Source organism: Myotis nattereri, assembly GCF_964212035.1.
Source record: "Myotis nattereri genome assembly, chromosome: 7".
Taxonomy (NCBI): Eukaryota; Metazoa; Chordata; class Mammalia; order Chiroptera; family Vespertilionidae; genus Myotis; species Myotis nattereri.
This window is the reverse complement of record NC_138082.1, coordinates 54959920-54983674: the sequence shown is the minus strand read 5'-3', so window position 1 is coordinate 54983674 and position 23755 is coordinate 54959920. Positions and strand designations below refer to the sequence as shown.

The following is a 23755-nucleotide window of genomic DNA, read 5'->3' as shown; positions in this document are numbered from 1 at the left end:
AGGCAGGAGAAAAATGGCTTACTGACAAAGGTCAATTGTTTCAAGTGCCTAACTTCTCATTGGTGGCTGAGCCTGAAGAGCTTGTCTAAGACTATCAACCAGCACTGATCAAACAGAGCAAATGACCCGGAGATCCAGTGTCTGATTGACAAGAAATCAATCACAAGCACAGTTCAACGATAATTGGTCCTACTGATGACTCTGAAATGCAAGTGCTAAGTGTAGCCTAAATCAGATAGGAAAATGTATTCCATCGTATCTTACTGCTTTGAAAATTGACAATACATATAAAATATCCATATAAGGTAAAACTCTATAATCAGAAAACGGAATTAATTAATGTAAGCTATTTCTTGACTAAACTGAAAAAATGGCCCAGTTATTGGTTCCTTGGAGATACAAATCCTGGTTTGTTCATATGCTTTATGCAGAGATATTAAATATCAAAAAAACTGAAACAAGCCAGGTTTCAGTTCCCTAGAAAAAGAGAGAGTAACCCTTTATTTCTCCCTTTCCTTGAATTACAGAGCTGGAAGAAATCTGCCAAGGGCTTCAAATAGCTCTCATGGTACATGCCAACTCGGTAGCAGTGCCAGTGGTTGTGTTGTGTAGGGAAGGATTCTGAGGCCCAGGCCCAGCAGGAGAGAGTGTTCTCATTTATTTATCAGCAATTCTGCCAGGAAGGAGGAAATGAGGCAGCCTGTTGCTACTTCCATGCTTATTCCTCTTCTCAATTCAGTTTGCTGATGTTATCAACAAGGACCTGAGGCTTTAAGTGCTTATTTATTTATTTACCGTTTCCTTTTAGATTTATTTATTTGCAACCTGCCTTATTACCAAAATTACTTGATGTTACAGACTATGCATATATGATAATAAGCAGATTAAAAAACATGATTAGAGAGATATAAAAGAAGCTAGGAAGGAAGGAAGGAAGGAAGGAAGGAAGGAAGGAAGGAAGGAAGGAAGGAAGGAAGGAGGGAAAGAAGGAAGGAAGAGGGGGAGGGGGAGGGAGGGAGGAGGAAGGAAGGAAGAAAAAAAAGAAAGAAAGGAAGGAAGGAAGGAAGGCAGGAGAAAGAAAGATAAAGTTTGTCCCTGTGGCAAGTTCAAAAGCACCCACTGTCACCATGGCTTTCCCAGCACTCAGTAATCCACATTCACTGAGATTTTAGTTGCTCAGCTCAGTGAGTGTGAGTGTGTGTGAGACACAAATATGCAGGAATAGCCCCCAGTTTGGCTATCAAGAAAACAATGCTTTTGCAATTAGACAGTCGGGCTAATATCTGGCTTTCCTTTGTACCATATCAAAAAGCATTTCATTCATTCCCTCAGAAATATTTATTGATATTTGCTTATAATAAATAAGCAAAAACAAGTAAATCACACAGTATGTCAGAGGGTGGCATTTAGGACACTTGATTAACCATTTAACTGCCACGCGTCCAAAACCGGACAACCTTGGGATTTCTTCCATATGCGCTAGAATATTTACAAATCTGTTAGCATAATTTTCTTTACAAACCCAGAGATGTCACTAACGAGTCTGATTTTAAAATTGGGTGGCCAGAGTTTACATGTGAGGTCTGCAGCTGTAGACGCCTGTGTGGCGAATGGGGAAAGGCTGCCGCTTATGGCCTACGAAGGGTTAAGTAGATCCAGGAAAGGGGGGTTGAGATTAAGAATGCCCAGATGAAGTGGAGACATTAAGGCAAAGTTGTTGAGAAGAACATTTGAGCTACATCTTGGGGGAGGTGAGGGAGGGAGTCAGGAGGATCGGGAAGGAGCAATGCAGGCGGAGGAAGAAAACACCCCCCAGAGCTGGCAGGCAGAGCAGGCTTGGTGGGCTTGGGAACCACCCAGGAGAGGACCCCTCCCTGCTGGCGTGAAGTGGCAGAGGAGAATAAGGGACACGGGTCAGAAAAACAGAGGGGAGAAGCTGCAGACGGCAGTGGGTTCTGTGGTCACTGCCAAGACTCGTGAACGACATGTAAAATGAAAGGCCCCTTGGGGTCACTACGCCAGGACAACTGAGCTTACCTGGATGTGGAGACAGGGCCGCCTGTACATTCTGTGCCGATGTGGGCAGCAGCAGGGAACACAGATTTTAGGCACACACCCAAAGATGGTTATCTTTATGGCTCATATTAGTCCATAACATGAAAAGACCTGCTCAGATTGTGACATATCCTGGCAACCATGTCAGTGTGGCAGCAGCACTCCTTAAGATCAAGCTGCAGGGGAGGTTCAGAAAGAAACAGCGATACAAATGGCGGGAGGAGGGGTGACCCAATTTGCTGCAGTCAGAGATTACTTATGAAGTGTCACCGCCTCATTTCTCACCAATGTGGCGTTAAAGTTCTTCCTGCCGGACATTGGTTAGTGGGAGACCCAAAGAGGAAACCAGGTCTAGCAGTCGCAGAAGCCAGAAAACCATTAAAGCTATATAATAAGATTGGGATAGGAACGAACCCTATAAAGAAACAGAGGCAATGCTGAAAATCTTAGAACCAATAAATCATTACTGTCTATGCAAACCCAGTAAAGGCTGTGCTATTAGAACAGACATCCATGAGAGAAAAGCAGAGGAGAGGAGGAAAAGAATCTAACAACTTTGGAATGTTGACCTACTTCCAGAAGAAGAATGTTCCTTCAAGTTCAAGTCTGGGAACCTATCAAGGAACTAGTGTCCCGGTGCACAGATTCATGCACATAGAAAGGAAATTAATTAGAAGGTGGCCGGCCAGGGCGGGACTGGGCTGGGCGAGATGGGCCTGACACACCCTGGAGCCAACCTCCCTCAATCCCTCCCCCGGCCTGCCGCACCTGGGGTGGCACTGCATCTGCAGTAACAGCAGTTTGGCAGTAAACCGGTTTCAGGGCTGACATTCCCCCAGCAACAACATAACCCACCCCTGAAGGTGGAATTGTGCAGCCCTATGAGGAATTGGGCTCCCTCCTCTCTGGTTCCGGGTGGGTCACCCAAGAACCGCCACTGCCAAGTCACCGCAGCTTGGCAGCTCCTACACTGAGTGTAGGTCAGTGTACATCATACCTACTGGCTGGTCGGTCAGACGGTCGCATAGATAGATATAGATATAGATAGATATAGATATAGATATAGATATAGATATAGATATAGATATAGATATAGATATAGATGTCAGGAACTTAAAGGAGACAGATAATGTATAGCCCACAGAAGATTTAGAAGCTAGAAACAAATACTTTAAATTGGGATTTGTTAAGCCACCAAAACATAGGTGAAACAAACTTTTATAGCTAAAATAGATATTTAGGCAAGTCTTCAAACATTAAAAAGAGGGACAATTAGTTCAAGGCCAAAGTGAATTCCAAGTGAGAATGGGGTGGTCAAATAGAAAGCATGAGAAACATTTGTTTATTAGTATACCTCTTTCCAAGAAACTTTGAGACTGCTGGTAAAAAAAAAATATAAGCAACATTAGAAGACAGAAATATGTATGGAGCTCAAAGTGAAGGGAGAATAAATCCATCAGAAGTGTCCATCAAGCTAAGAGTTGCTGAAAATCATGATTTTGCATATTTGCTGATTTTAAATGTTTACTGATAGTTGGGGACAGCTGTACATCCACTTATGTCTTTACAAAGTCATGAAGAGAAGGGACCAGATTTTCCTTTGCAATGGAAATGCCAACAGATATTTGAAACCACGAGCATTCCCAATGAGCCTTTGGATAAAATCCACACTTCAGTTAGGCTCTGAAGAGGTGCTTTAGCAATGCTACCAGTTTTTTGTTTGAATTTTATTTCTTAGCCTTCCAATACAAAAACAAATAGGGAATGCAAGCAAATACACTGTACAACAAATTTCAACACACCCCTAACCACCTTCATATTAAGTCGCTTCAAGTGCAGGCGCTGGACAAATGGGGCCCTGCCATCTCTTCTGGTACATTTTTGCTTCTTAAAAATGAGTCACTGATTAGGAAAGCTGTAACTCTACATGGGCATTCTGGAAACTCAAGCCCGCACATGTCCATTCATACAGAATTATACAAACAACCTACCCACACTTCACACTCAAATCACAGGCCAAGAGCAGGTACAACTAGTTGGCATACACACTCACCGTGGCCTGATAGCCAGTTGTACAATCATAAGCTGCCTACAAGGTGAGTCAGGATGAAGTGACATCACTAAGACTGGTACTGACGATTTGCTTTAGGGGTTCCTGGTCTGAATTTTATAGTTATCATGAAGCCTGTGAAGAGCTGTATTATTTGGGATTCAATGTCAAAACAAAAAATTCCTAGTCCTTTCTAGCTTCTGAATCAGATTAATTCAAGAAGATACTAAGAAGATAAAGTGAGCTGTTAAAAAAGTGTTATCTTTGGTTACCTGCGGATGAGAAGAAATATTTTTCCTAATACTGTGCAACTAAAATGAAATACAGAAATACCTGGATATGCTAAGTTGTTGATACTATATTGCAACTGCCATCAAGGGGTTCTAATCTCAAGTGTTCAAGTTCATCAAAACTGCCTCACTGTTCTCACCAATGCATTTTATAAATATTATAAATTTGTATTTATAAAACATATTAAAACTGCTACTTTGAAATATTTGTATGTGGAGTTCTTTTAAAGGTTTCTCTTGACTAAGGGCTTTTGTACTAAAACATTTCTGAAAACCCCCAGCTGAAGTTGTCCTATAACAAATGTGAAGATACCGATCCCATGAACCCCTGGAGACTGGGTGGGGCCTGTCACTTCCAGTCCTGGGCAGCCTTGCTGATTGTTGACATACCAATCTAATCTAATCTAATGCAACCTAATGGAATCCCAGTATAATCTAACACAAACATTATCCTCTTCTATGTGTGCTTTGACAAGGTTGGGGAGCTCTGTGATGAACAAAGGCACTATAAATCCTTCAGGAAATTCTCCATAAATCTGATTTCTTCCCACCGCTTTGACAAGTCCTGGCAGTGGAGAGGACAAAGTTAAAATTCTTTGGCAGAAAACTGAAGTGCAGATATTTCACACTCACGATGAAGGGCAGAACTGAGGGCAGAGTTTACATGCACACATGCAAAGTAAAGAGGCAAATCAAGATAGGTGGGTGTCTGGGGAGACAATGGGATCTATTCCCAGGCCTGCCACTTCCTAATTTTGACTCCAAGAAGGTCATTTAACCTTCTCTGAGCCTCAGCTTTCCCAATTAGAACAGGAAGGGATTAAATCAGAAGGTTTTAACTGGGATTGAACATCAGAAACTCCTGGAAGCTTTGAAAAATACACGATGTTAGCAGTAACACTAACCCGTGCCAGGAAATGTTCTGAGCACTCTGCATGTATTAACCCATTTAGTCCACACCAAAAGGCTGTGTTGTAGGTACTGTTATTATCCTGATTTTACAGGTGAAAAAACTGGGGCACAAAGAGGTTGAGAAATGTGCCTAAGCAAGTGCAGAGCAAGATGGGAGGCTCCAGAGTCCCTGTGCTCTTTAGGAGAATTGCGTGTTACTTTGCCTCTCTCCATTCACATCTCTAGGACTCTTCTGACTCAGAATCTACGGGAGGGCCTGGGCATGACTATTTTATTCTGGTGAGCACTCCTCGTGAACAGCCACTGGACTAGAAGAGATGCAAAGTTCTGCAATTCTGATTAAGATGAAAAAAGCGCAATCAACTTTTTAGCTAAATAAATGCTCAAATTCTTTTGCCTCAAAAGTCTGAGTCAAAACTAAATGAGTTTGGCTTTTAACAGCTAATTGCATGGTATCAGCCAATAAAAAAGATAGTGAATAAGGACATAATAGGAAAAATTTAAGAAACAAAGTGTTACCTAGCCAGCTAAGTAAAAGGATCACAATAAACAGATTAAGTATTGGAGCAAAAGTTTTGCCTATAAAGGGGAAATACTATTTTCATAATTTATGGCTTAGGTTTGGGGGTGAAGATCAAGCATTTTGGAAAAACCCTTGGAAAGGATCCATGCTCCTGGCCAAATGGGCTAGCAGCCGAATTTGTTTCTGGGATCATAGATGACTGCCTCTTGCTTCATCTTTAAAAAAAAAAAAAAAAAACAGTCCTTATGCTGTCAGAAAGTGGCCTTTCTGAAGTTAGAAATCTAAAACTATGCATAAAAAATGCTGACACTTCAAAAAATGTTGGTTTTCATGCAGGCTCCTTTACTGACATTTGACATTTAGTAGAGGCAGGAAGATGCTATGGCATAAAGAGAAAATGAGAAGAGAAGTGATCCCCATCTCCTAGACAAGTTAGGCAAGTGTAAGTCTGGGGTGGCCAGAGGTCGGTGAGGGCACAGACGCCCAGGAGGAGAGAGGTCCATGTCCCCTGGGAGAGCATGCACTTGGTCAGGCTTGTTTGTGTTATGAGTGTACTTCCTTTCTCATTCTAGACACCCCATTTAGGGAAACTCGTCCTCCTCTCCTCCCACTCAGTCCCATGGCTCTCTTACAAAATCTCTTCTCAAAAGTTTCCAGTCTGAAGCCAAATGATCCTACCGAGTGAGTTTCAAAGCAACCTATTAAACAAAAAGCAACTTTTTGAAAAGTTTGAGCCTCTAACACTGAACTATAAAAATTTAAGAAAAGAATGACATGTTGGAGGCATACACAGGTCTTATCATTGCTGACCAGAAGGACTATTTCAACTGAAAGTTTCTCATACACGGTATTCCAGCTGACAAATAAACATGTTTAATTACTAGTCTCTTTTCCACGCTGAAGGTTCACCAGTGTGGAATTGGTGCATTATTTCTTTCCATTTAATAACCATACCAAAAGCACATAAACTTGCAAAGCAAACAAGCACTCATCTGAAAGGTTTCCTGAGAGTGGGCGAGAGTTTCCAGGCAAGAATAAAAATAAGCCCTTTCTCCTAATCCCCGTATCTGTTCATGGTACCAAATTCCCAGTTTCCTAGACGCAAACTCTTACACTCATCTTTGAATCAGCTTCCTCCTTGGGTCCACCCTCTTTTTCACATTCCATCAAGGGCAAATCCTGAGGCAGTAAGTGTCACCTCCCTTCCCAGTGAAGGCCAGGCTTTCCCCCGGTGTTAAAATCCCCCCTGATATGGTCCTTGTGAGGACCAGACCGGACAGGCGGACAGGCCCATCCTGGCTTCAAACCTGAGCTTGAGCTACTTACTCGCCTGAAGACTCATTCAAATGCCAAGCTTTCCCAGATGCCTCAATCAGATGCAATCACTCCCTATTTTGTAGCCTCTGCGGAACTTTCTTTCTCTCACATGACATATCCCACTCTGGTCTATATGATGTGTGAACTTTGTTTTCTGTTATAAGATTAAGAACCAACCCTGAGGTCAGGAAATGTGTCTGGTGCAGTGTCTAGCAAAATCAGAGGCAAAATGCTTAATAAATAATGGAATTCATCACCCACTTCTACTTGTTTAATTTCTCCTCAAAAGCAGTCTTACGTTTTAATCAGATTTATACTTGTAATAAAACTGTAATGCTAGTTTATGCCCATAAATTTCTAAAGTAATGTTGTCTGAATTTGTCAGACAGTGACTCCTAAAGTAATGTTTCCTTTTGTGTTTGCACTAACCCCCTCAGGCTTCGAGCAAATGACAAATTACACACCTTCTCTATTCTGTATAATCTTGGGAGCTGCACACCAGACAGCTAACCAGGAGCTGTGTTTTGTACAACCAGCTACATTAAAGGGGATTATTTTGTTAGATGTCAGGAAAGACGAGTTCCTCCTTTATCCTCCTGCCTTTACTTTGAGCTTTTCATTCTATTGGCTATTCAAGGGTACTTAAGGAAAGCTGATTTTTCTAACAAAATCTTGTTCAATCTACCATGTCTGAATATCCCTTTTAGGATCCAGGAGGAATGAGTCTTTTTGTAGCCTGTGGCCAAACGGAGGAACATGGGTACTGCTGAGGGGAGGGTGAGGATAATGAACTGGCTTCCTGAGTATATTTGGGAAGGCAGAAAGCACAGTGAGGTTCAGAGTACGGGCTCTGGTGTCCGACTGTCCGAGCTCCAGTCCTGGCTCCACCATTATCAGCTGTATTAGCCCGAGCAATTAGAAACCCATTTCACCTTCATTTTTAAAATGGAGATGATAATGCTGCTCATGAAGTTGTTCTTAGGATTAAATAATAAAACATTTGGAACTGAAACACAGCAAGGAGCTGACAAAGGCTATCTGCTAGCATTATGCAGGTATTTTCACACATTATACAGTATTTTTTCGTGTACACTGATTACTGAATGAGATGGGGAAAGAAAAAGGGAGAGGTTGTACAACGGTAGGATTCACAGTAACCCAAAAAAGACATCCTGAGTCAAATCAAGCACAGCTGCCAAATAAAAATTTCAGAGACTTTTATTCCTGTCACTACCTTCCCCTTCATAGGACAGTTAAGCACCCCCATGCGGATGCTAAAGAAATGTAAGGTTCATACAAAGGAACATGGAATGGCCATAAAAGAAATTTCATCTGCTCTCACAGAGAAGCAGAGGATGGTCCTTAAAAAATTCTTGTGGTTATGGCCATTATCTTCAGTGCTGGCTTCCCAGTAAACTTTTGCTAATGCTACTATTAAGACTGGTTTGCCAGCAGCTTGTGCAGGATGTGGGCAATACCTAGGAGGAGAGGTCTTAATCATGCACAGGAACAACAAGAAGAATGTCAACAGACAAGAAGGAGGGCTGGCTAACTCTCTAAATACCCATGCTAATCAGCATATTTTACCATGGGGAGAAACCAGAAAAGAGACATAACTGAGATCATCCGCCAAAATACCAAACGCACGCACACAGTTAGCACTGGAGATTGAAACTACTCATGGTAACGCTGAAAGTACTGGCCTACAGTTATGTTAATTTTGCTGCAGCATGGATTTGAATCCTGAACATTCTTAGGCAGAAGGCAGAGAGTCAGGTAGCCAGGGAAGAAGCGCAGCCCATCATCCAAGGTCCATATTTCAAGAAGGTTTTGTTCTAATTGTGCACCAGTAACTCTCAAGAAGGATTAAATATTGTGTTGATTTCTGATAAATGCCCACCCCCTAATGAGAGCCAATGGATAGTTCTAAAAAAGTGATAAAAATGAAGAAAGAGCAAAGAGGGGTCTAAGAAAGAGATGGTTCTCTATGGCAAAGTAGGTAATTGTGGGAATATTTTTGATGCTAAAATTATTTTTGTAAAGTTCTGGGACTTTCAAGTCTTTGGACTATATCGTGGTATGTCAAAGATCCACTGTCCATAAAATTTCTAACGTGCCAGAATTCATTCATACCAAGAAGGGAAATGAAGCAATCAACATGAATAAGCAATTATTCTAGATGGCTTATCCAAAAGATGAATAGGAAGATTTAGTTAAATACACTGTTGTTCCTAAATTCTCAAATCTGTGTTGACTTCTACTTAAAAAAAAATATATCACAAAGATGATGTATTATGCTCAGTCTCCAATGCATCATGTTTTACTCTTTGACTGTATAGAATCTCACAGGAATACTGTACACAAAAAGGGATTTAAATCACAATTAGTGACTCAACATTTTGTCTCAGTAGATTGGGAACAGGGGTGTAAGAGAGAGAAAAACAGAGAGAAACATCAATGTGAGAGAGATGCATTGATCGGTTGCCTCCTATACATTCCTGCAACCTCTGTTGGACGGATGACACTCCAACCAACTGAGTCACACTGGCCAGGCCTGGCATGCCTTTCTAAAAGTCTGATTATTTTCACATCTTAAATCACACTTTTAAGCAAAATGCCCACCTTTGTCTAAGCGCTCATTGAGTTATTTATTATGTGCCATTCTATTATGCTAGCAATATTAGGAAAAGCCAAGTCCCAGAAACTGTTGCTATTAGTATTTTGTGTATTGAGGATCTTCTAGATCAATGAAGAAAGAACTCCTGAGGGGTAAAAATTAGCTGTTTTATAGAAGAAAAACAGTTGGAACTTAAAAGAAATTCCATTATTTATCATATAAAAAAAATCTATATATGGGAATAAGCTATATAGTAGTAAAAGAAACAAAAATGGTATGCATTTTCCATACTTAATAGTGGAAAATACATCCTCTTAACTAATTTCACTTCTGGGGAGGATTAAAAAAAGTATGGCAGTCAATAAAAAACACTATTTTATTTTTAATAAGAGAAGAACTATTTCCCATTACTCTGCATTTCTGATAACTTTTACTTCCCTATCTTTCAAAGGAATCTGAGAAAAATTCCCCAGATATAGTTTTCAGTACACCTATAAAATGCAATTTAAAATATTCTAAAATCTTAACTGGCTCTGGAATACAATACAGCTCAATATATCAACATCTCAATGATCTGAGATACAGTTAATACCAAAGAAAAAATGATCTGTCTGTCTTTCATTGTTGAGTTAAATACACCATTACCACCATCACACTAAGACACTACTTCAACATACTTGGAAGACAGTACTTGAAGGGTAAATTACACCTTTAAGAGAGATCATCTCCTTTTATCAGCTTCTACTTCAACCCTACATCAAGAGCTCAGGGCTTGTAAGACTCAGAGCCTGGCTTCAGAATGATGCTGAATGTAGACAATAAAATCTTTGGTCTCCATCTTTCATGTCTGTATAGCTAGAATACTACAGTGTGGAATCCATGTTGGGTATGCATATGTGTGTTTCTTTTCTAAAATAAATGCAGTAACTCTGGATACATTCAGGCTTCTTGGGCTGAGTCCTTAAGGAACACCTGAATGACTCTGAGTCACCTAGTTTTAAATTAAATTCTGTCTTCAATTTGAAAGTAAGAAGCAGATCTCTTTGAGGGGAATGATTTTTCCTGCTTCATCACAGGATCATGGTTTTGTTTTGAATGTAATATCCTCTCATTTCATGTAGTCTATAAATTCCAAAGGACTTCTTCATATTTACTCAGGATTTCAGGACATTGGGTCTGGCAAGTCCACTGTTACTTTCAGAATAAAACACTGAAGTTACTTTCTTACTTGGGTAAAAGTTGATTAATATTCTTCTTACTAGGATGCGTTCACTTTCAAATTTTACCGTAAAAGTAGGCTAATCGTTCTGGAATAGAAGGGATGATCATTTTATTCCAGGGTAGAGGAAAACCAATTTCAACAGACAGGTTGCTTAAGAAACTTCAAAGTTACAGAGATAAATAGAGATGTATAGAGAAAAAATATAATCATTTCAAGCTGTCCACTTTCTTGATAGGTACGCCCTACTTTTTTTCCTGTCTCTCTGTCTCATTTATTGCAACTCAAGTTTTTCCTTTATTCAGAGATAAAACCTTATATATAGTCATTCTTAATCATGCTAGAGTCCGAACGCTTCTAACCCCAAGACACCCTCTCAGCCTTCCCTGTCCCCAGGACTTTCTCCCCTTCCCTTTTCTATCACTGCCCTGGGGCAGGGCCACATCATCTCTTCCACTCCAAGAGTTATCTCCTCTGTAACTGAAGAAAAACCTCCAAACCTTTTGCTTGTTACTCAAGGTGCTAACAATATGGTCCCAACCTCCAGCCACATTTTCCACTATGCCCACACTTTCCACTCTGGTCACCAGGCGCCCTGGATAACGAACAATTGCTGAAAGGCAGCTAGTGTAGCAAGAAGTGATCCTTGTGCTTTGTAGACGCCCAATCACTCTCACACCACTTGGGCTCCTCCTGAGGCCTGGAGGACACAATTATTTCCACCCTGCATGGAATTCTCCCTGTCCTTTAAGGTCAAGGTGTCATGCCCTCATTGAAAGTTACCCCAATCACCTGGCATCGAGGTTAACAAAGCCTTCCTCTAACTTCTCACTAATTATAACATTTACTTTATTCTGTCCTAAATTATGGTTCGTTTTTTTTATGTCTACCTCTGTCGATCTGTCATTCTTTTCTATTTTGTCTTTTTAAGAGTTGTACTGTATTCAAAAGAGTAAGGAAACTCGCAGGGGATGGGAAACAAAGGAAAATAAAATAAAACTGCATCGGATAGTATTGCCAGGGTAACTGATTATATTTTAAAAATATTTCCTTTTCATTAATAATAGGCTACAATGTTGTGAGCTAGGTTTAATTTATTGCACTTAGAAATAAATTAGATCTACTGAATGAAAGGGGGGAAAATGGTTGGCCAAGGTTGGTGTGGGAATAAGAGAAAGGCTGTATAAAGAGGAAAGAATGGAAATACCTCATTTTGTTTTAATATCATAGACTCTTTTTCTTTTAGAATAAGTTGTTAATACATTCAGTTATCTAGACCTGCCACGTGATGTCAATTACACAATAAGGGCTAGGAATCCTAACCAATGCCAACTCACACATTTGCTCCCACCGCAAACAGGAAGAAATATGAAGCAAACTGCATAAAGATACTGGCCTTACATCTTCAGAAAAGATCGTTTGAATACAATGAAAGATTTTATATGCAGTAGTCATTGTTGTGACAAGAAATAAATCAGGGATGGGCCTCAGGCTGAAACTAGTCTTCTGCAAGTGCCCCACAAAAAGCAAAAAAAGCAAGCCTTCAGGAGGAGATGGTTATGTTAACATAACCTACTTCCCATCTTTCCCGGCTTTCAAGATCAGAATGTGTTTGGGTACCTTTCCTTTTCAGTTTTACATGTAGGATTACCTTCAAAGTAAGTTTTTTCCAGTAGATAAGATTTTGAGGAGCAAAAGACAGGCACAGGGGAAACTAATATTTGTTCATGATGACCATTTCCAGGCAGTGGACCAGTTCCTTTCCTTATATCACTTGATTTAATCCTAATCACAACAACAACCACAACCTCATGATATAAGCATTATACAGACTCTTAAATGAGAATTAGGTATGTGCCTAGCACTGCGGTAGGTAACTATGGGGTACCAAAAACTTACCACGCTGACCACCAGGACTGTATAATCTAGCTGAAAAATCTGTGAAGATACATATCAGCATTCCATACTGTCACAGACAAGCTGCTAAATAATGTGCAGGCATCGGGAGAACAGAATTACATGGAAGTAAGCTGCTGATGGTGACACATAAAAAGAAATAAATAGCCGAAACCGGTTTGGCTCAGTGGATAGAGCGTCGGCCTGCGGACTGAAAGGTCCCAGGTTCGATTCCGGTCAAGGGCATGCACCTGGGTTTCGGGCACATCCCCAGTGGGGGATGTGCAGGAGGCGACTGATCGATGTTTCTCTCTCATCGATGTTTCTGACTCTCTATCTCTCTCCCTTCCTCTCTGTAAAAAATAAAAAAAAAAAAAAAAAAAAGACAGAAATAGTGTGGTTCAAGCAGGAAGGAGGCCAGATGAGTTGGACTTGGACTTGAAGAATCAAGAAAGGGACCTGGAGAGGCACCTGAAGCGAGGCAGCAGCAGGAGCGAATGGTGCCCACCTGTCACGCGGTAAGAAGGCAGGAAGGAACCCCCCAATTCCTCTGGCAGTGAGGAGGAAGATGGGCCTAGAGGAAGCGGAAGAACTGGTGACTAAGAGGGCAACCAGAAATAGTCAACGAATGCTCGAAAGTTTCAAGTTGAGGAGAGTGAATCTGGCAAAATGACAGTTCAGAGAGGAAGGAGGTAATGTTGAGTTTGAGGTGCGAACAGGAGCGATAACCCTATGAGCGGGTGAGGCCACAGAGGAACAAGCCAAGACAACTAATATCAAAAGAGCCAAGAGCCGAGGAGGAAAAGTGGAGGAGAATGAAAGCTAGAGCAGAGAAGGGAGACGAAAGGTTGGGAACTTGACGGCAAAAAGCAAAGGGTTAAATTAAGGTGGCAAGAAAATGGTAGCAATGAGAGCCCTCAATTCATTTTCCAGAAAATTCACCTGAGAAGTTTGAATGAGAGAAACAAAATGGTAACAGAGTCAACTAAAGTATTTATATGCTTTTTCAGAAGGGAGTTAAGAATGTCTGAAGATCAAGGGGCAATAGATAATCCTCTGTTTCCAAGATTATTTCTTTTCCTAAACTTGCTGATTCATTGTACCGATGTACTCTTTTGGAGTTGATAACTTTTTAGAAACAGGAAGCGAAGCTGCAGCTGCCTGGAGTAGTCACGAGGTCCCAACAAGATTTCTCATACACATTTCACAACTGAGAAGTTAACTAGGGCTGGTCGGCTTCTTTCAGTAACTGTTCCTCCTTTACCCCTACCAAGGTGGCTCAGGTGGTTGGAACATTGTCCCATGCACCAAAGTCACAGGTTTGATTCCCACTCAGGGCACATACCTAGGTTGCAGGTTTGATTCTATGGGAGGAAACTGATCGATGTTTCTTACATCAGTCTCTCTCTCTCTCTCTCTCTCTCTCTCTCTCTCTCTCTCTCTCTCAAATTATTAAAAACAAACAAAAAACATCCTTGGGTGAGGATTTAAAAAAGTATTACTTTGCCGTAACCGGTTTGGCTCAGTGGATAGAGCGTCGGCCTGCGGACTGAAAGGTCCCAGGTTTGATTCTGGTCAAGGGCATGTACCTTGATTTCGGGCACATCCCCAGTAGGGGGTGTGCAGGAGGCAGCTGATCGATGTTTCTCTCTTATCGATGTTTCTGACTCTCTATCCCTCTCCCTTCCTCTCTGTAAAAAATCAATAAAATATATTTTTTAAAAAATATTTCTCTGCCGAAACCTGTTTGGCTCAGTGGATAGAGCGTCGGCCTGCGGACTAAACGGTCCCAGGTTCGATTCCGGTCGAGGGTATGTACCTGGGTTGCGGGCACATCCCTGGTGGGGGATGTGCAGGAGGCGGCTGATCGATGTTTCTCTCTCATCGATGTTTCTGACTCTCTATCTCTCTCCTTTCCTCTCTGTAAAAAATCAATAAAATATATTTTAAAAAATAAATAAATAAATAAATAAAAATATTTCTCCTTTGAACCCACGCCACCTTAGCACCATAACCACTGTCACGCTCGTTGGTCCTTGATGCTACCTCCTTCCACAACCTAACACTGAAGCCCTGCCCTCTTAACAAAGTTGATCTACATTTTCCAGCATCCCGAATCTCTCTCTGACTTGGGGTGTGGCTGCTTTTCCACCGTCATCTACTCTGACTTGTCATTTCTCATCACTTTATATCAGCTTTTTCACTGCCATTTCTTCTAAGACTGTAACATCTGTATATTCTACTCCCAACAAAGCTTTTTAAAAATATTTTTTGTTTTCTTCTCCAGTTTTCACAATCTTCATGCCATTCTTGCCTTTAGACCATGCATTATTTGCATGGAACCGGGTCATGCACACACATTTTAGGTATCTAGTCCCATCTTTCTGTTAGGTAACCCTCTAAAATACCCAACCCCTTAGAGACCCAAATTACTTATTCCAATTATCCTGCAATCCCCACTCAGGTTAATCTGAAATTACTAAATTTTGTTTCTAAAACGTCTTTCTTTTTTTAGAGCTATGAATTTACACCTATCTTTTCTGAAAAGTTTCGGATACTCACTTTTCTAAAATCTCTAATTATGTCCATTGGGTTTTTGAAGCTCTAGGAAGAGTCACTTTCCCATAAGATTCTTGTCATTTCCATGTACCAACTAGTTACTCTTCATTGGAAACAATTAAGTCCGAAACAGGAATACCATTGCGCACACGTTCTCTCTCTCCATTCTAAGACACAAAACTGTCACCAAGTCAAATCTGGTATTTATGAGATGCTCTGTGTTCAATGGAATGAAGCTCTTGGCAGATACTGACAGAGTCCTCTCTTACTGTATGTCTCGACTCTGTATAATACATATTGAGAAAACTCTCACTGGAGTTAAACATCAAACCTGGGCATTTGCAAATGATAGGAGAGAATGAAGTGCTACTGGTAACAGCAGAGAGTGATGTTTCCCCACATTAAGAAAATCCACATACATCAAAGAGACCAACAAATAAGGAATGAATTTTCTAGGAAAAATTCTAAAATGCTCTTCTACTGCATTTGGAATACTATTTGATTCAATGAAAAAAAAATGCTGGTTCAATTTTTCCAAATACATATTTACTATACACAAAACATGGCGTTCCTCTTATCATTTAATGGTGATCGAACTCTATCTCCTTGATGTGAAAACTCAGCTTACATGATTCAAAACTAGGTGAGACACAATGTGTCATCTGAAATTCTTCTCCCTCCTCTTAAACCTCAAGAATTTGAGGGGTAGCTTCATTCTGTTTCCAACGAAGTTGTATTTTTAGCACCTTAGACTTTACGGCGCTCTATCTACCTGTAATTATGCTGCAAAAGGAGATGATGATGCCAGTAAAGGCCAGCAGCAGACAAGACAGCAGAAGGCCTATTTGTGATCTTGAACAGCTGCAGTAGGGCGGGGCGTGCCTGGCAAAGTTCCCTCTGACGCCGGGGCCAGACATGACCAATCCTAACAGCCAGACTTGCTTTCAGAATAGTCCCCAGCACAGGCCATGATTTCACTGTCCTAGAAGCAAAGGGCGGCCGTCGAAGTCCAAGAGGGATGATCAAAAGCGTAACACAAGCGAAGCACAGGGAGGGTGCTAAGATGAGGTTCGTCAAGCTCTTCAGATCCTAAAGAAACACCGGCCGCTGACCCACCCTCCTCTCCAAAACAACACAAAGGAAAACCACCACCTCCGTATGGAGGGCCAGAAGTTACGTTTAGTTCTAACTTGGAAATACTAACCAAGTAAGTTTGGAAATACTAACCAAGTAAGTTCTGAAAATGTTTTTTCTTAAAATGAGAATAAGTCTAATTATTTCACCCAGGACAACAGAGAAATTGATGCTACTGATCGGACGTTGAGAACTGGGAATATTTTTCCAGGGAACGGGAAACATTTATTAGTGATGTCTCCTTTCCCGGGTCTTTAAAATCCCTTTTGTAAGGGACCCTTACTTTCTTTGGATAAATAAAAGACGCTGTTATATGTGTAGGCTTTTACAGCTCAAAGTGATCAAAGGCCTTTACGTCTTTACACCACAGTCCTTGCACTGCACAGTGCTTCTGGCTCCTTGCTTTAAATGAGTGCTTCCTTACTGAGCGAGTTCATGGAACTACAGCGAAGCAGCACATTTATATCCTATCGACAACGTTAGTGTAGAATGCAAACTTACTGTGGAACTTTACACACGTGTGCCCATCTCTCTTCACAAGACTCAGAAAGGGTGGCAGCGAGAACGGAAACAGGAAGACGGGGAATAGAATTCCCAAGGAGAGGAGGGTGAACAACCGGGCCACAAAAGTACAGGTGGCTAATGAGCACAGACGACTGTTTCCTGGCTGGAATTACGAGTTTTACACAAATTTAGGATAAAGGTCGGCAGTAACTACCTTTCTGACAAACAGTGACAACTAGAGTTTCTGTTATTATGTGACAGATTGGCCCCTAGATATGCTCCCACCAAAAATGAGCACTCCTCCAAAGGACTGAGCTACACGTTTTTAAGTAATTCAGACTGTACTGCTCATATGCCAATGACGTCAAATTCTACTGAGAAACTGCTCTAATTTATTTTGTTACATGGGCATATTCTGGTGATATTAATGCTGACCGGAGAAGTGCCCAAGGACTTAAAATCTGGAAACTATCACTGTGTCGATAATGAGGATTCACAGATCCATCTTGTGCTGAACCTCTCCTAGAACACAATTTATATCACTCTATAATCAGATCAAAGAAATATTTAGCAGCTAAAAACAATAAGAGCCACTGCTACTTACGGCTGACACAGCTTCACCAGGTCCTGGTCTGTGGTGTTGGGAGGCAATCCTCGGATATAGAGATTCGTTTTGCTTAGCTGATCCCATCCTGAGTTGCTACTGCTGCTGCTGTTGTTATTACTGCTGGTGGTGCTGGGGCTGGGAGGGGCCATGGGGTGGGCTGGGACCAGAGACTGCTGAAAAACAAAGAGGAGTGTTAGAAAGACTAGACTAGATGGAAGGTATTTAGCACCGTTCAGTTCAGAAGCTGTTTGCAACATGAAATGAGGTTACCAAGATATCAAGACAGATTTTCTTAAGCTACTTTAATATATAAACTTTAATTTATACCTTAAAAACATATTTGTCCTAAAAAAACAAAAAACAAACAAACAAACAAAACCCTTCTCCCTTTCAACATGAAATTAACAATAGGATTTTATTCAGTAGAATATTCTGATGGGCACCTTAAGTATGACTAAATTTATGTAAGATTAATTTAGTCACACATTTTAAGGAACATACCTACTGAGACTTACAATTAACTTGCATGCAGTTATGTGGTAATATTTTTAAATACAGTAATTTAGAGATCATTAGACTTTTGAAAAGGTTTTCACATTCTGAAGAACATTTGATTGAAAGTTGCTAATAATTTTATTAAGATGAGTTGGGCGGAAAAAAACACACAATTATTCTTCAAGTGTAAGAAAGTTAAGAGTCCAATCAAGATGCTCAAATAAGGAAAACTTCACCTAGTTCTATGATAGGCATACAGCTTCATTGAGACATCTGGGTAAGACTGACAGGAACTCTGCCTTTTGCTCTGGCTAACCTTATGGAATTTAACCCCTGTGAGAATGGTGAAGTATCTGGAAACCTCCTTAGGCCTTACAGCAAGCAACATCTTTTGTAAAGCTTGCAACCAGGGCTCAGTGTGGTTTCACAGTCAGCAGCCACCTAGGAAGAATGACTGAAACTGTGCTCACACCAGATAATGCTCTGTTAACCAATAGAAAGCAACCACAGCCTCCGCCCCTATGCCACACACATGACTTTTGAGGAAGTGAGTTGGTTCGGTCTGAGATGGAAGTGAGCACACCCCAAGGTGTCCTCACAGCAAATGCTCAGCAGCTTCACAGCAGGACAGAAATGTTTTCATCTCACACCTTCTAAATAACAAGTATACTAATCCAAGGACAGCACTTAGGTTTAGTAACAGCTTGAAGAAATACAATTAAACAGACATTCAACCAAAATGTAAAATCTTACAGCTTGATCTTTACTACCACAAACAAGAAAATTAGGCATCTCTAAGACACAATTAAATTTCACTTTGGTTCAAAAAGCAGACCCCTTGCAATAAATGTAACCTTGCATAATCACAACTATCCATGATGGACAGCTGGCTCTGCACCCAGTTTCTGCCATGACCATCCTAGTTCGCCAGTAGCCCAACACACTGGGATCTCCATTAATCTGACATGAAAGCTTTCACTTCTTTATGTCCTACTAGAGGCCTGGCGCATGAATTCGTGCACAGGTGGGGTCCCTCGGACTGGCCGGCGATCGAGGCCTATCAGGGGGCCTGCCGGCCAACAGGAGGGTCCATGGGAGGTTGGTCTGCCAGCTGTGTATCCCCCCCGCCCCCCATCGGGACCCAGGGGGAGGGACTGCGGGAGGTTGGCTGGTGGTTGGGGGGGAGGGGCCGTGGGAGGTTGGCTGTGGGATCACACTGACCACCAGGGGGCAGCTCCTGTGTTGAGCGTCTGCCCCCGGGTGGTCAGCGTGTATCATAGTGATTGGTCGACCAGTTGTTCAGTCATAATGGTCGCTTAGGCTTTTATATAGAGAGAGATACTATGCAGATGCTACTTCTCACTGTCCAGGGTACATAAGTCCAAACACCACTTTACCTCATGAGATTCACTTTTATAAAAAAAGTAGCAAGAAGAGTTAACAACAGTCAATGTAAAAATAAAGGACGAATCTGAACTGGGAACATCAGTATTACTTATCCAAGACAAAGCCTGCCTGAGATCAAATCCCTTCAAGTGTCTTTGATTTATTAATAAGTCACTGAGCTCCAATCCTTTCCTCTCGTCCCTGGCTTTCTCTAAGGGACAGCGAAGCTGGGTTTCTAGATGTAGAACTAAGAATAAGCCCTGTCCCTTGTTCTGCCACAGGTGGGACCTCAGACCCTCAGCCATGCCACATGCAGAGGCCTGTGTTTCTTCTCCAAAGTCACTCAGTCCTCTGCTAGCTGCTACCTGGAAGTAGCCAGGCAGCCCTATTTCTCACTTCAGCTAACAGAGGTGCTGGGAAGTCACAGACAGCGGCCTCTCTGTCCCAAGCCTTTGATTTGCACAAGAACCTGTAGCTGTGGACAACCTAGGCAAGACTGAGTTTTTTTCTTAAATCATCTTTGATGAACATCCGAGAACCTGTCCTTGCCACAAACCTCCCTGTTCTTCACTGCAGGACCGGGTATGTGCAGAGCAGCTCGTAGGGGGATGAAACATGGTCACCATGGGTAAGACCTGGAGACGTCTGAAGGAAGCTGTGGACCAGGGCTGCTCTCACCCCTCAGAGGGATTATACCAACACAAAGCAAATGGACCATCACACATTTCGGAGATGGCATTCCTAGTGTACATCAGCTCTAACCTCTGCTTTGCTTTGGGATGGAAAGTGGAGGGCCGGGTGTGGACCGTATGATTAAAAGAAACATTTAAAGGTATGATTTATGTGGAGTTTATTTGGACATGAAAGTAGTAGGTTTTTATTTATGTATTTACTTTTGGCAGAAGTAGAAGCATGATTTACATCTCAGAATTTGCACGGCTGATTTAATATATCTTTGACAGGCCTCCGTATTTATTACAGTAATATTTTCCAGCTCTGGAAAGTAGGTGGGCAGCATGTAGTCTGTCCCTTCCTGCTTCCCCTCTGGTCTGCCCTAAGGGAAAAGAGTTCTCCTAGTACCCCATCCCAGGTGGGAGAAGGGGTTTCCTGAACGTACCCGGAGGGGAACCGACTGACATCTGGTGAATCCTATATACACTGAGTGGCCAGATTATTATGACCACCCCATCAGTACTTCGTTGGGCCACCTTTTGCCTTCAATACTGCAGTGATTCTTCTTGGCATTGACTCCATGAGATGTTGAAAGGTGATGCGAGGAATCTGACACCATGCCTGATGAATAGCACTGTCCAGTTCTGTGAGATTTGATGGTTGTGGAACCAGCTGCCTGATGGCTCTTTTAACTTCGTCCCACAAATGCTCAATTGAATTGAGATCTGGTGATTGTGGGGGCCACCTAAGCAAGGTAAAGTCTCCCTCATGTTCCTGAAAACAGTCCTGCACAATACGAGCACCGTGGCATGGTGCATTGTCTTGTTGGAAGAAGCCATCTCCATTGGGATACGCCATCAACATGATAGGATGAACTTGATCAGCAATGATACTTAGGTATGTTGTGCTATTCAGACGTTCATAATGATCTGGCCCTCTAGCAACTTCAGCGTGAAATTACAGCTAATTTGCCTACAAACGTCAGGTGGTCATAATAATCTGGCCACTCAGTATAGAACAAGTTCAAATTCACATGTTATCCTAATGTCAACTATTTCTCAGAACTCGCTGAAGACAGAGAAAGATATCCGAAAGAGAGAAGCACTGAATTATTCTAGGTTGTCAACTTTTTATTTCCTGATGCAGAAAATTTTTCATCAAAGATTAAGTTTTTAGAACTTGCTGAAAATAAAAATTTAAGTCCATATTCAAAGAAGAAAATTCATACACAATAAAGTTAAATACTCCTAAATATTCAGAATGGGTTAATGATAATTCTAAACCTGTGAGTAATACCTTGTCATGTATTGCCTGCTTAGTATGTGCCAGACATGGTGCCAGTTGCTCAATGTGCATTACTTTACCAGTGAGGCAGGTACATGATTGTTCTCCTATTTTGCAGATTAGGAAACGGAGTCTCAAGGCGGGGGGTGGGGGGTAGGGGTGGGGGGTTAAGTAATGTGCCAAGACCACACATTTAGTAGGAGGCAGGGTTGGAATTTGAACCCAGGTCAGCTGGACAACAAAGCCGGAACCCTGAAACAGTTCTCTAAATGGCATCCCAAACACTGTCTACTATCTTCTAAAAGCCCTATTTGTAGCCTGATTTTCCTGTGCCCAGCCTTCCTGCAACCTTACTATATTCAAATTTCTCTAACATATGACAATACCATTGGTGGCTATGTTTTCCTAAGAAAAGCAGTCAAAGGTGACTTTAAATTAATTTAATGAGCAAACAGCTTGCGTGTGTGTGTGTGTGTGTGTGTGTGTGTAACAAAGTTAGCTTTAAATAGGTTTGTTTTTAAAAATTTTACCTTATCTATTTTTTCATTAACAAAAATTCCGGGGTATTGAGGCTGAACAGAGAGCACTTTAGGAAAGCTCAAGGTAACCAGTGAAGAACTAGACCCTGCCTCCCAGACTGAAAAGCATTGACAAGTCTTCAACTGCAACTTCAGAACCGGATTACCTCAAAGCAATGACATTAATAGCACAAATGTTAAACTTAAAAAAAAAAAGAAAAAAAGCTTACGAAGGGAGGACCTTTTACCAGGTAACCTCCATTTTCATCACTGGTTGTCCTTCTACATTTTGCCTCTCAAAGCCCCCAAGCTGTCCTGCAATTTGAGAGACACCCTCCCTTTCCCCTGGCCCTTGGATGAAGTCTGTAACTGATTTACTGGTACATAAATTCACCTAATTAAGGAACTGTGTGTGGGGGGGGGGGGGGGGAGGGAGAAGGGGGAATAATACAGCTAAGTGCTGACTCATCCTAGTACTAGTAGTCTACCTCAGAGCATAGTAGTCTATTCCAGCCTCCTCTGGCCCAATTGCACTGCTTCAGGTCATATAAACAAGCTACCTACCAAAGCTGCCTATCCAAAGGCAGGGGGACACGAGCTAATTCCCTGTTCATAACATTTATGGGGGCTTAATTTGCATGCCAAAGTTGATAAAAAAAAAAAGTCAGTGGCAAATAAATGGGGTGACTCCATTAGCATTCCCTGCACAAGTGGGTGTGGGAACCAGCAGGAAGAGAGCTTGTCAGCAATCAGGAGGACTTCCTGTGTGGAAAGCACTCAGGGAGGACTTCCTGTGTGGACAGCTCTGAGGCCTCCATCCTGGCAGGAAGGCCCACGCGCCTCCTCCATTAAAAGACAGGATGATGAACAACAGGCACATGACAACTATACCCACAGCAAATCTTTCCCTCTCCATCACATCACACCCCACTAAGCAGTCTTCTCGAAGCCTAAAAGTCTTTTACAAAAAAGGCAGAAATTAATCATGTGTGAACTAAAATGTATTAGTAACCGTGTGCTTTACTATAGATGTCTATTCAGCAAAGACAATAAAAAAATTAAGACCTATCACAAATTCTATTGTCTCATTTCCTTCCTATTTCTAATAAACTCAAGAACAGTGCTCTGGCCAATCTTATAGCTGAAGCTGTCCCCTCCCCTCCCCCTTTACTTAGTAACTTCCCTAAGAATTCTAATACATTTTGAAGAGAAAAGAAACCTACAATCTGCCTTTTCATTACCCTCACGTCTTCCTTAAGGTTATCATTCTTATAGTTTAGGAGGGTTATAATCCATAATTGCATCCCCACCCTGCCATCTCCCCTAGAGAGAGAGAGAGAGAGAGAGAGAGAGAGAGAGAGAGAGAGAGAGAGAGAGAGAGACCACCTTATCCACAAGCAAAATAATCACTACAGTTGCTCCTGAGAATTGGCAAAAGTTATGGAACATTATCATTTACACCGGGATATAGGATAACATCTAGCCTGGCATGAACTGAGTACTATGTAAAGATACTATATACTGTATTAATTACACACACTGTTCCTCTCCATAAGCTTTTTTTTTTAATTGCTTAAAGTATTACAAAGGGTATTACATATGTGTCCATTTTCCCCCCCGCCCTAGACAGTCCCCTAGCCTCCCCTAACCCCCAGCGTCTTATGTCCATTGGTTATGCTTATATGCATGCATACAAGTCCTTTGGTTGATCTCTTAT

At 41.6% G+C, this 23755-nt stretch overlaps 1 protein-coding gene across 14 annotated transcripts in view; it reads right to left on the bottom strand.

The window, feature by feature from the left end:
* Nucleotides 1–23755, bottom strand: part of RBMS1 (RNA binding motif single stranded interacting protein 1) — a gene marked incomplete at its 5' end in the record, with an annotated part of 228193 nt that overhangs the window by 77509 nt on the left and 126929 nt on the right. For 10 of the 14 annotated variants that reach the window (XM_081095893.1, XM_081095884.1, XM_081095891.1 and 7 more), the window contains one exon: nucleotides 17681–17856. In XM_081095893.1, coding sequence (XP_080952019.1) covers nucleotides 17681–17856 — 176 coding nt within the window. The remainder of the gene's footprint in view (nucleotides 1–17680; nucleotides 17857–23755) is intronic. The other 4 variants (XM_081095882.1, XM_081095881.1, XM_081095885.1 and 1 more) reach the window with 1 other exon arrangement.